The 12365-nt window shown below is 44.2% G+C and overlaps 1 protein-coding gene across 2 annotated transcripts in view; it reads left to right on the top strand.

Annotated features, from left to right (window-relative positions):
* The window catches only part of MAPKBP1 (mitogen-activated protein kinase binding protein 1), an 85443-nt gene that overhangs the window by 69046 nt on the left and 4032 nt on the right, over positions 1-12365 (top strand). For both annotated transcript variants that reach the window (XM_026033425.1, XM_026033424.1), the window contains 8 exons: positions 582-818; positions 1813-1982; positions 3559-3704; positions 4164-4334; positions 5210-5288; positions 6763-7073; positions 7868-8782; positions 11507-11592. In XM_026033425.1, the coding sequence (XP_025889210.1) occupies positions 582-818; positions 1813-1982; positions 3559-3704; positions 4164-4334; positions 5210-5288; positions 6763-7073; positions 7868-8782; positions 11507-11592 (2115 nt within the window). The remainder of the gene's footprint in view (positions 1-581; positions 819-1812; positions 1983-3558; positions 3705-4163; positions 4335-5209; positions 5289-6762; positions 7074-7867; positions 8783-11506; positions 11593-12365) is intronic.

The following is a 12365-nucleotide window of genomic DNA, read 5'->3' as shown; positions in this document are numbered from 1 at the left end:
GGAGTACGCACAGCTGTACAGGACTTTGTTTCAGTTCCTGATGGGATCTGCGATTTAAGTCAGAAGTTATGAGAAATGCTCATCTTGAAAGATGATCAGGCAGAGATACTAGTCCAGATGAAAAACTGCCTATATGTCATTACTGTTGGGTGCAGCAGAATCTTGCCTTCTTGATTTATACCCCATTAATATTGCTAGACTTGAGTCATGTGCACTTTCCTGTTTTCACGTGTATGCATTGACTAGCTGTATCTTGTCTGTGTTGCATAACATTAAATATGCATTTCCAATCTTAACATCAGATGTTATACTTCAACCTCTTTCCTTTCTGACCTGATCATATACCTGGATCTGAGTGAGGCATTTAAATGTTCAGTTTCATAAGAAGCCACAAAAGAAGAGTATCATCTTTACCTTGATGCCTTTAGGACTAAGGCAGGGATTTTAAGCTGACAGAAAGCTCTGGGGTTTTTGGGGAGATGCTTACATTTGTTTTGCTGCGGGTGCTGTATTTTCTCTCGTCTTTCTTTGTACCAGGAGAGCTGTGTCCCTAAGAGTGTCTGTCTCTCCGTTTCCCTCAGGCGAAGGAGATCGCCGCGATCCAGCGCTCGGAGGCAGCCGTGAGCAAGATGCCCCGGCAGCGCGGGCGCTGGTCGCAGCCGAGCAGCAGCATCGAGATGACGGTGAAGTCCATGCTCGACCTGCGTCAGCTGGAGTCTTTCTCTGTTTCCCGTTCCCCAAGTCGAGACTCGTTGTCCCAAAACAGCAATGGGGATGACAGAGAGGAGCAGGCCGATCTCCTCGTGCACATGAACAAAGTAAGGGCAGCACTTCCTTGGGGGAATGAATGTACTCTGTATCCATTCTTCCTCTCTTAATTATCAACTACATTTATTACTATCTGACACCACTCTTTGTCTCTTAAAAATCTCTTAAATGCCACTGGAGAAAGCTAGTCCAGCTCATCCCTTGTAGGTAGTGCTCTTCAAAATGTGATTCTGTTGCTCTTGTGCAGTCTTGTAGCAGAGCTCATATGGGAACAAGATTTCTTCTCCCAAGTGGGAAAGATCCTGTGTTTTCTCATAGCCATTTGCTTGCTTATGGCTGCTACAAGCTGAGAAGCTGAGCTTCAGATCTGTGTGTCTTGTTACCTTTTATCTCATTCTGATGGGGTAGAGTTTCTTAACTGCAGTAGCAGTTGAAATGTGGCTCATATGAGACCCTTTCCTGCGGGCCTGACTTGATTATTGTTTTTAGACCTGTCCATGCTATCTGTGTCTGTGGGTTGCAACAAGCTGTGCATTTTCCTACCTGGGAAGGCTGATACCTGTTTCCCAGTAGCAGTCTTTTCTGGTGTGAAACTTCACTGGGATTATTCTGCTTTTTATAACTGTGATCAAGGAAAGATGGGGTTCTTTGCATGCAGTAAATCAGCAGTTTTGAATTTATAGCTGCCAAACTTCTCTGAAGTGTGTGTGGTCAGTCTATAAAAGGTAACTAATGAGCCTGCTGCAATGTGGCTTAAACTTGTGATATGGGGCAGAGAGGGATGGGGAAAGTCTGTGACTTCACTGGAGACTTAGGGAATTACAAACGGGAAACAAAATAGAAACTTAGAGCAATAGACAGTCTAGCGAAGTAAATAAAAATGAAAGACAGGACTGTTTTCTAATCTCAGATTTTTGATTGTATCCTATACAGTAATAAATAAATAAATAAATAAATAAATACATATATATATATATATATAGCACCTGCTGACTTGAAAGGAAAACACAGGTAATCTCTAGTCCTTCTCTATTTCTGTACTAGGTTGGAGGCTCAATAACTACCCAGGACAACCGGTCTTGTGCACGACCCCAAGTGATTCGGCTGGTGTCTTGTGAAGAGGGGATTTTCTCTCAGGAACTGGAACCTTGTGAGAGTGAGGAGTGTGTAATCTACCCTGAGCAAGATGAAATCCATCCCACAGACCCTAGCAGGTTAAAAATAAAAATAAGCTCTCTGCTGTGCATGGCTCAGCTCTTTCTCCTTGTTTAGCTTGCTTGCAGCTTGTGTGGTAATTTAGATGAGTTGATTTATTGCCTGATTGATGCCAGGTTTAGTTAAGGGGTTTATGGCCACCTAATGTTAAAGGAAGCTGAACTAAGAACACACCATTAAAACAATCTTTCCTCATGAGAAAACTGCATATTCACAACTTCCTCAGGTTTCTTGTTGAATAAACAACTTGGGAGCAGCCTTTTTTTTCTTCCTTATCTGGATTGAAATAAGCAAAAATTGGAAAGCTGGAAAACCTCTTGACGGTGAGGCTTATCTGCCTGTGAAATACCTATCTAATAGAAAAGACCTGGGACAGTTTCAAAAGCAATTGGGCAAGAATTTAGCAAATATAGTAGGTAATGACCATGTTTTAGAATATGTGTTCCCTGACTTAGAAGGTATTTAAAGGGACATTGCAGGAAGTAAAGAGAGCTTTCTCTTTCCTTTGCTGTTTCTTCTATTTTATATTTACCTCACTTTCTTTATTCCGTGCTCCATGCTTTTTCCTTCCCTGAATTGTGCTCCTGCTTCCCCCTCTAACCTGATGTTAATAGCAGTTTGATTCCCCCTGTCTCTGCTGCTCTGGTACAAAGAGTGGGCTGATGTCTTTAATTGGGCTTTAATGCAGTAGTGCATACCATGATTTTGCAGTTGAAGCTGCGTTTCTCCCAGTTTCTCTTTGTTGACATTTTTAATTTTATTATGATAACATTTAGACAGAACAGACCATGTGCTCTTCCAACATGTCAGAAAGAGAGGCCCTCTCGTGATGCTGGATGCAGACTGGACATATCTCAGAGCACTCAGAGTTTGCAAGCTGCCAGGGTGATTTCCACTCGGTTACACTGGTTGACTTCTTCATCCTATCTAGCATTGAGTACATCTGAAACCAAAGTATTTTCATAGAGTGGGAAGCTGAAATCCTTTTGGGTAACCCAAAAGACAAAATGGTTTCTCTCGACAAAATCAGGCTTGTAAAATCACAACAAGAATGAGGAACACAATTCTACAATACTGTATTTTGTAGAGTGTTCTCTAGTCTTGTTTAAACCCAGAATTTTCTGTTTTGCAGCATTTGGGGATCTGAAGTGGAGTAAGGAAGGATGTCATAAATATAGAAAAAGTTACTAGATTAGCAGCTACTAGATTAGGGCTCAAATCTATGGCATCCTGGAGTTTAAGTACATATAGGCCTATTTTTAGTCTCTTTTTCGACAGCTGTGCTGGAAATCATCAAGTCAGGACTGTGCCACGCTGCTAATCATGGAAGACTGGCAATGCCCAGAAAGTCAAGACGGTCTCTTTGAGATTTCACTGTCCAAGCTTAATGAAATGCAAAAATATACTGTATAATGATGGCAGAAATCAATTTCTTTCTCTCTTTAAAGCCTTATCTTTGTAATAGCTAAAGGTTTACTAACACAGGTAAGGCCTTATTCAAGTCAGAATCTGTTCCTTTAAATGTAAAATGTAAATATCTCTTCTAGTGTTGGAAATTTGCTGTCTCTTTTGTAGTGAGTTCCAGGTAAAAGCGCTGCCGCATGGGAAGCTAAGTAGAGGTTATCACAGTAATGGATGCCCAGACAAACACAGCCCTGACAGTGCCTGCTCTGTAGATTACAGCAGCAGTCGCCTGTCCAGCCCAGATCATCCAAATGAAGGTAAGATGCAAAGACATATTTATAATCTATTTATATCTGATGTGGAGCACTGCAGGAACTTGCAGAGGTTATTTTTTGCCATGTTTATCATTTCCTATCCTGGTCTCTAATACTTGATCCTCTTTATGAGCTTAATTGAGGTCATACTTCCATGAAAACCTTTCCAGTGTTAGTATAAAGCTTCAAGCACTTCAGTGAGTCCACCTTGGAAGGAGGATGGGTTGGTTGAAACTCGCTTTCCATATGCACCTTCAGCTCTCTTCTGTCTTGCTAACTAGAGTGGTAGCTTTCGTGTTCCGTATCCCATAGGCTGTGCTGTTTCTGGAATATACTAGATTAGAGAAATGCACCTAATGCTGACTAGTTCAACAGCTCAGTTTAATTTAGCATCTTACTATCTGTCCTAACCTGACTGCTGTTACTGTGATGATGCTATTAGTGTTTTTTGTCTCTTCACAGATTCTGAAAGCACTGAGCCCCTAAGTGTGGATGGCATCTCAGATCTGGAGGGAGAGGAGGGAGAAGATGATGCAGGTACTGGCCTGCTGGAGGGAGAAATCCCTCAGATACCGGATCAGGAAAAGTTCCTCAAGCAGCATTTTGGGACCTTGGGCAGCACTGACGGACAAGGTACTGCTCTCTGCTCAGTGGAAGGACTTTCTCTGTCAGATCACTCCAGATTTGTCTGCTTTAAAAACCAATCAAGGCTGCAAGTTCTGATGGGCTTGCAAGGATATGATGCCTACATGGAGGGGAAAAGGGGGAAATGGAGGTAAAGACACTGAAACAATAGGTCTCTGATGTCCCAAAGACCCATAGCCCAACTGATCGGTAGAAACTTATCTACAGACCGGTGGAATCAAGTATCGCCTTGGGCTCCTGCAGAGCCACTCTCTTGTTCCAGCACTAGTTCTAACTCCTGTGCATGTGCACACACCGGAGCTGTGTGACTGTGCCGCCCCCCCCCCCCATCGGGGCCTCTAGTGGTCTACAAAGGCATAGCAGATGTCACAAAAGAAAAGGCTGAAAAGCTGGGAGGAGGGAGAGTAAGAGGAGACATCAGAGTGGAAGAGGAGCTGATTAGTCCTTATCGACCAACTTGAGAACAAAGAGTATCTTTCTAGAATTGATAGTGGTTTGCAGGTAGCAATATCTCTGTGAGTTGTCCATTTGATTGTTTTCTCCTTCACTGGCTTGTTTTCTGCTGAGTATTGGTGCCTCACTGTCCTACAGGCAGGACAGGACACAAAGGGAGGAGAAAAAGGAGGAGGGATGCCCATAGGGAGACTGGCAGTACAAGGCAGAGAAATTATAATCAGAGTAAAACAGACAAGGAAAAGAAGATTAAATAATTTATTCTCTGGGGTTTTTTTAGCTCAAAAATCTCCTTTGATACAGAGAAGCATTTGATAGTATCTGTGATAACAAAATGCATTTGTCAGAATGTTTATATCTGGATCTGTAACTAAATGATTCCTTTTCCTCCCTTTCACCCAAATTTGTAGGTGGCTCATGTAGAGCTCTGGAAAGAACTGAAAACCTCAGCATCTCCTCGCGCTTTCTTTCCCAGTCCCCAGCTCTCAGGTATGGCTCTGTTTCTGTCTTGTTTTTACTAATGTGTGAATAATCTTGTGCTTGGCCCTGGGCCAAAGTATGGCAGAAGACTCTGAGCTTAATGTTCCCAGGCAGAATGAGTTCCTAGCACAGGTGCCTGGCAGGTTGGTTGAGGTCCCTTCTGATTTGGACAGGCCATTCTGTATCACATCAGCTGCTCTGTTTCTTAATAAAGTAACACTGTTTTGTTCCTTTTTCAATAATATGCTTAACTGCTTCATGATTAATGTCTTAATTGATTAACCTGGAAGAATTTAGTTCATCTAATTTTCTTTTCACCATTTATGGTATGTTTATGCTTTTGCATTTCATTCAGCTTGGACAATGAAAGTAGGCTGGTTAACTTCTCCTTTGTTTTACAGGCCTTTCTTACTCAGCTTCATGCATTGGTCCCATGCCTTTGCAGGGTGCTCTGTCTGATACAAAGCCCTATAGGAATATTATTCTTACCCCCCCCCCCCAAAAAAAAAAAAAAAGAAAAAAGGCAATTCCAGAACCCCCCAAAGGGTTTCTTCAAAGTGTTTCCATTGGCACTCAAAAAGTTGAAAATATGCCTGTTGGTTTTGTTCCATAAATGTTTAAAGCTCCTCTTCTGTTCTCTTCAAATGATAACTTGAAGCCCGCGCTCAGACTGGTTTGCTTTCAGCGTGCAGACGCGAGCAGAGCCGGGTGCATCTCTTAGGCTGTGTCCAGATGCAGCCTGATGCGGAGCTTCGTGTCCCTGCTGTTCACAGGCAGCTCCCAGCGCTGCGCAGGGGCTGCGGCGCCTGCCGGGGAGGAGGGCCCGAGGGTGGCTCTGGTAAAGGCTTCTGCAGAGCTGCAGTGGTGGGAGGAGGATGTCACTGGCACTCAGCAGGTGTGATAAAGGCAGTAGCTTAAACTCACGGCAAGCTCTAGACTTTTAATCTGACTGTCAAACCTGGCAGATTGATTACCTGCTTTCTGAGGTAAGGCTGCTCTACTTGATTGGAGTGGAGTGAAGAGGAAATTAGTCTCTTCTCTTGAAGATACTGACAGTTCTGATGGTAACTGTCCTTGCATAGTGTTATAGCCTCTATTGGGGTACCTTAAAAAGAAGTAAAAAGATTTTGGTGTTTGAAAGGATGAGCTGAGAGGAAAGACTTTGCCCAACCTTACCCAGTCTTCCTTCCTCCTGGAACTTTTCCTTGTATCCTGCCTTTACCTTTTACAAAGTCCCTCCCTGAAACAGTGACCCAGTACTATTTGTGTTAATTTGCTCTCATCCTGCAACGTAAGGTGAGATGCTTGAAGACCTGGGCTCTCAAGTGAAGTGTAACAGCCTAGGACAATTTTGATGTAACAAATCCAAACAGGGAAGGAAAAGGCTCTTTATCTTGGAGAAACTTGCCTAATGTGTGTGCCTCTTCATCCAAGGCAATCTACTTACTTATTTCAACTCGAATTTCTTCATTATGTTCTCTAGATATTTGTCCCTCTCCTCATCGAATCTGACACTGGATTCAAAGAGCATCGAGCCTCCAGCCCAGACCAATGGGACTGCTCCGGACCTGCTGAAAAATGGCAGCAGCCATCCTGGTGATGCCTTGGAGAACGACCACCTCCTGGAGGGTGTGAATTCCCATCGGGCTGTTTATGCCCAGAAGAAACGCAAGTCGGCTTTAGAGAGCAGCCGAGTTGGTATGGGGCCCGGCCGAGTTATGGCCTCCTTTCCAGAAGGCCCTGTGAATGCAGTGATGAGGAAGGCACAGTCCGTTCATGACCTCGTTCATGAGGGTAAGGACATGGGCTGGAATGAGGATATAAACCCGAGGATGAAATAAGGAGATTGGAGCTTGAACAGTGATTTAAATGAATCTTGCATCTTTTGCATTCTGAGCTACAGGCAGACAGCTTGCGTGTCTTCTAACTCTTAGCCTGTTAAGGGAAAACACTTCTAACTTGTAATGCAGACTGATCTCCTAATTATCAGTCTCTGATCCTCATCTGGCAGCAGTGGAAAGAGGAATATGGATACCAAGGGTGAAATGAACCATTTGCGAAGAAGTGCTCTCTTGCTATGAGTTGTTTGCTGCAGGCCAAGACTGAAGCAGTGCAGGGTGGGGAAGAAAGAAGGGGCAAAGAGAAGGGCAGTAAGAGGGAGCTTGCTGTCTGTGCACTCTGTGTGAAAACTCCACCTTTGAAACTGCCAACTCATGAACCTTCAGCAAGCACTGCTTGTTTTTAGAAAATAAGCCTCTTGCTGCAGCACCGTGTATATGTGAGTAAGTTAAAAAGAACTGGCAGCTTTTGCCTGCTTCTTCTGGTTTCTGTTAATGATAGTAGTTTCTGAGATGATCTCACCTTAAGTTTTAAGAACAAGCATCTCTGATCAGATAGGCAATAGTGTGTTAGCAGAATGAGGGATGGGAAAGACTAGGTGATGTCAACCTGAAGTAGTGGTTCTGTACATCTCTTCCAAGGGCTGAGCTGAGGTCCATAGGCTGGAGCAGCTCTGATGCTTCCCAATTTTAGAATTCACTGCACACTCTTGTCTATTTTTGGTATGTTTGTCTGTTTAATTTTCACAGATAAGGGTCCTGGAGTGGTATCCTCTGCCAAGCAGCGTCCTCAGACTCTTACGGTGATTGAGAAAGATCCCAGACCTAACAATTGCAGGGTCTTGTCAGCCAGTTTGCTGAAGATGGATGGATCTGGTGCTCTGCTGGCCAAAGATGTCAGGGCTGCAAAACCCAAGTCCTACATGAACCCCACGACCAGCTTCCGGGCTAAGATGTCAAGGAGTATATCTGTAGGGGAAAACCTGTATCTCGGTTGCTCTGCTGAAGTGTTGACTGAGGGGAGGACTAGCCCTCCAGTGGCAGAGAAGATGCAACTCACTCCCCCAGCAGAGGCTGAGAAGAATAAGCTACCAGTGAAGGAAAAAGAAAATGTTCCAGTGAAGCCAACAGTTCAGCCAGTTGTAAACTGCTCGTCTCCCAAGTCCTTTCACAGCAAGCTGGCATCGTCAAATCGAGCACACCTGATCCTTGACATTCCTAAGCCATTACCTGACAGACCTACGCTGGCCTCCTTCTCACCCACTACCAAATCCAAAACGCTGCTTGAGCCACAGTCTCCACAGTCACCTGCTGGGGCCTGTAAAAAGAAGCCTTTTCCTGAAGGCCGATCCTCCAAGAGGGAGAATCACACTACTGGGCCTCTGGTTCCTGGTAAAGAGGCTCCACTAGGACTTACTAAGGACAGCCCAACGGAGAGTCTGGGCTCAAGGACAGATTGCCAGGATGAGCCAGGGGTCACGAACCCAAAGCTGAGAGAGTTTTCAGAAGGCCGGCAGCAAAGGTCTCCTGCAAGCGCGTTGCCCCGGTGCAGGGAGATGACCACCGGCATTGCCTGCGTGCTAGACGAGCAGCCTGGACTTTGCCCACTAGACCCCATCAGGCCGAGGTCTCCTACGTCTCTAACGGCCTCGGCACAGGTCTCAGGTGTGCATGGATACCCATCTCTTATCTTCCCCCTTCTGTCTCCTGTCTTTGTGAACCGCCTCACGATCCCATCACATTTCTTTACGTCCAGCTTCTGGCCTGTCTCGTCCTGTCTGCACCTGTCTCGTTCCATAAGCCATCCCCTCAATGGTGAGAGACTTCTTCAGCCTGACCTCTTTTTCTCAGTCTTTTAATTTCCCTTTCCTCTTGGTCTTATTTCTGAAGGTTGTTTTTAGCTGAATGTTTTGTACAGCTGAGCACCCACGTGGTTGTCTTCATAAATCTCCATTGTTAGGTGCTCAAGCTTCTTTCAGTCAACACTAACAACTGACTTGAGAATCCCCCTTAGTGTCCCTTGGCTACGTCCCATTCTGCCCTCAGGACACCAGTGAAATGAAAGTGCAGGTCTGGTGTCTGTCAGCTGGACCTAGCAAGCTGGGTACGTAATGCACACACAGGCCTAGCCTTTGGGGTTAAGTGTCTAGAGCTTGGGATTCATACAAAGCAATTTTGAAATTGAGAGAAAAGGTAGTAGCTGGGCAGCTATCTTACCCACTAAAAACAGGCTCAAGTTTAAGGTACTTCAGTCAATTGGAAAATTTGCAGGTAACTCCAAATGGAAGCAAATGCCCTAGTAGCTTCAAGGCTGCCGTCTCCAGAGATTTTTCCTTTATGTGTCAAGAAGCAAGGCAGTACCCCTTCCTGAAATACTCAGCTGACTCATACAGTAGGAAGCTGGAGCTTAACCAGTGCATTTGTGCCTTGTACACTCAGGGGAATAAACAGTGCACAATTTTTTAAACTCTTTTGCTGTATTGATCTCATTGGTACCATAAGTGACATGTGAGTTTGAGGCACCTCTTTATAACTTTGTGATCAGTTATCTGTGGTACCAGGCTACCTCACCTATTCACTGCACCAGTAACCAAACTCATTGCAGAGTCACCCTTCATGCACTGTTGTGTTTCTAGAGGGATTAAAGGCCCTAAGATTTGTGATGTATTTTTTATTATTATGATTTATTTTTATTTTTAATCTGCTCCTAACACGTAATACATCCTGGCAGGGAATTTGAGCAGCATCCTTTAGTGAGTTCCATGTTCTTTGCATTGGATGCTCAACCTTTTGTTTTGATCAGTTGGCCTTCAGCTTCTTGCAGGCCGCTCTCTCCAAATATTTAGTCAAAAACGACAGAAAAGATGTTTAGATCCAAGCATGCTGTGGATCCAAGCATCTATGGATCCCAGTATATGGGTAGTTAGATTAGAAGTGTCAAGTTGGCAGTTGGAGACCTATAGTCCTTTAAAATCTATTCTGCTCTTGACTTGTTCTATGAGGTTGGTACTCCATTTTTCTTAATTTTTCTTTCCTTCTATTTTCTTGCTTATAGCACATGTGATGATAAAGGAGCATTTTGAGATCTACAGGTTTAAAAAAGTTGTAGATGTGTTGAAAATACTGCTGTTGTATTTAATATTCCCTGCTGGTTTCTGAGGAAGTCCGCTGTCCACAGCCAGGAGGCTGAAAATTCCCTTGTCAGCAGCATTTGTGTTATGTTTGTCACCTTTCTCCAGGCTGATAGAGAGCAGCACAAAAGAGTGATAAGAAGACAAGTCCAGAAACAACCTCACAAGAAAGTGCCATGCTTTAAAAAACAAAAAGCCACAAAACCAGAAGGCAAGAACCTTAGACAAGAGAACTGAAGCCCCCTGCCCACACCCTGCAAAAGCTGGGTGATTCAGGAGCAAAGAATGCAGATGGAAGAATTGATTCATGTCTGTTTGTTCCTTTAGATGTATTTATATAATTAGCTTGACACTGAGGTCCCTGCAGCCTGTCCAAATGTGACCTGCTTAGTAAGAAGCATAGAAATAACAGTGCTGTTATGAACAAGTTTTTATCTTTTTAGGTGACTGAAGCAACTTGAACAACATTTGTGCAAGCCTTTGCAAATTGAAAATAACTGCAGATTGTGTGTGTGTGTCTGTGTTCATGATTTATGTCTAACTCATGAAAGTGTTTTTTTTTTTTTTTTAAGCATTGCGGGCCTTCAGCTCTGACACCTTGGAAATATTGTCTCATGAGGGCTGAAGGTGGTGGGGTTTTGTTGTTTTGCTTTTATTTTGGTTTTCAAATAATTATTGTTATTAGCAATGCAAATCCTGCTTTGCCCAGAACTGATTGAGTCTTAAACTGTACTCCTACTCCTCTGGACCTCAATTCTCACTAGAGAACACTGCAATAAGTCAGCATAATCCTTTATCTGCATTAGCTTCTCTGCAGGAGAGTACGTAGAGTGTCAAGTAGGGGTGGAAGCTAAATTGGGCTCCTCAGGTCAGTCCCTTTTGACATTGGGGATTCATTCAAACATCCCTTTGAGGGATGGTCTCCCAAAATCCCTTTGGTCTCCCAAAAAAGAGAACAGTGTGTAGGTGATCTCTGATCAGACAGGGTGATCCTCAACTTGTAATATCCTTGTGAAGTCTGATAGAAATCACTTTAACTTTGGCGAGGCTAAAGACTAGACAAATAGGAATGTTTGAGACAAGAAGCATCTGGAAGGAAGGTTTCTGAACTTGCCCATTTAATGATTGGCTCAAACGATGAAAAGTATGATCTTATATATGTATTGAAGTATTGGTTTTCTTGTCTGTCTGGGAGATGGCAGGTACTGGAGTGCCTCTGTGCCTTACCTTGTGTGTTTATGTTTTGCCTCCCCTGCAGAGCATTGCATCAGCGTAGAGCAGTGCGAGCACGTGGTGTCTGAGCTCCAGGAGAGCATGCGCAGAGCCATCCACCTCTACCGCGCGGTGAGTGAGTGACCTCAGGCACTGACCCCCTTTGGGCAGCTGAGCCAGCACGTGGGCACGTTCCACACCCCCGGGCTCTACAGCCAAAGTGTTTTGGTCACCAGGTGTTTAGTGACAGAAGCTGCCTGCTTGTCTGCTTGACTGCAGCTAAGCTTCAGTCTGGGAGACAGGAACTCCTAAAACATTTGTTTTATTTCCAGTGGTTTGCTGTGGTATTCTGAGCAAATCAATTAACTTTTCAGCCTTCTTAGCCTACGTGTAAACTGTAGATAACAGCATGCTCTTTCTCCAAGGAGTATTAAAGAATTAGTTAAGATTTATAGAGCACTTCAGATAGATGAAATATTGTTGCAGCTCTAAATTTTATTATCCAGTTCTGTTCTCAGTCTTTGATGCCTGGAAGAGGATTAGCAAATGTCCAATAGCATGGGAATGCAGCTGTAAGAGGGAATAGGCAGTTATTGCTAGTCCCCCTTAGCACCAGACCAGAGCTAAATGCAGAGCAATACAATAGCTATTGTTTCCTTTGCTAAAGCACTGCCCTGTGAAGTCTCTGGTAAAGCAGGGAACTCGTGCAGGGCGTTGCTGCTGTTTGCCCTTCTGCAGCTCTCACCTTGGTGTTTGCGTTCACTCCGTGACCCCTCTGGGTCCTGCTGACCAGCAGCACTTGTCCCATGAGAAGAAAAACAGCGTTGGCCTGTGCTAGAGCGGGGGAACACAGCCCTTCTTTAGGCCTAACAAGGGGAGCGCTACCCCAAAATGGGAATCCCGTG

Source organism: Nothoprocta perdicaria, unplaced genomic scaffold (genome assembly GCF_003342845.1).
Source record: "Nothoprocta perdicaria isolate Ctin4 unplaced genomic scaffold, notPer1 scaffold_129, whole genome shotgun sequence".
Classification (NCBI taxonomy): Eukaryota; Metazoa; Chordata; class Aves; order Tinamiformes; family Tinamidae; genus Nothoprocta; species Nothoprocta perdicaria.
The sequence above is the reverse complement of the archived record's forward strand: the minus strand, read 5'-3'. Positions and strand labels throughout refer to the sequence as shown.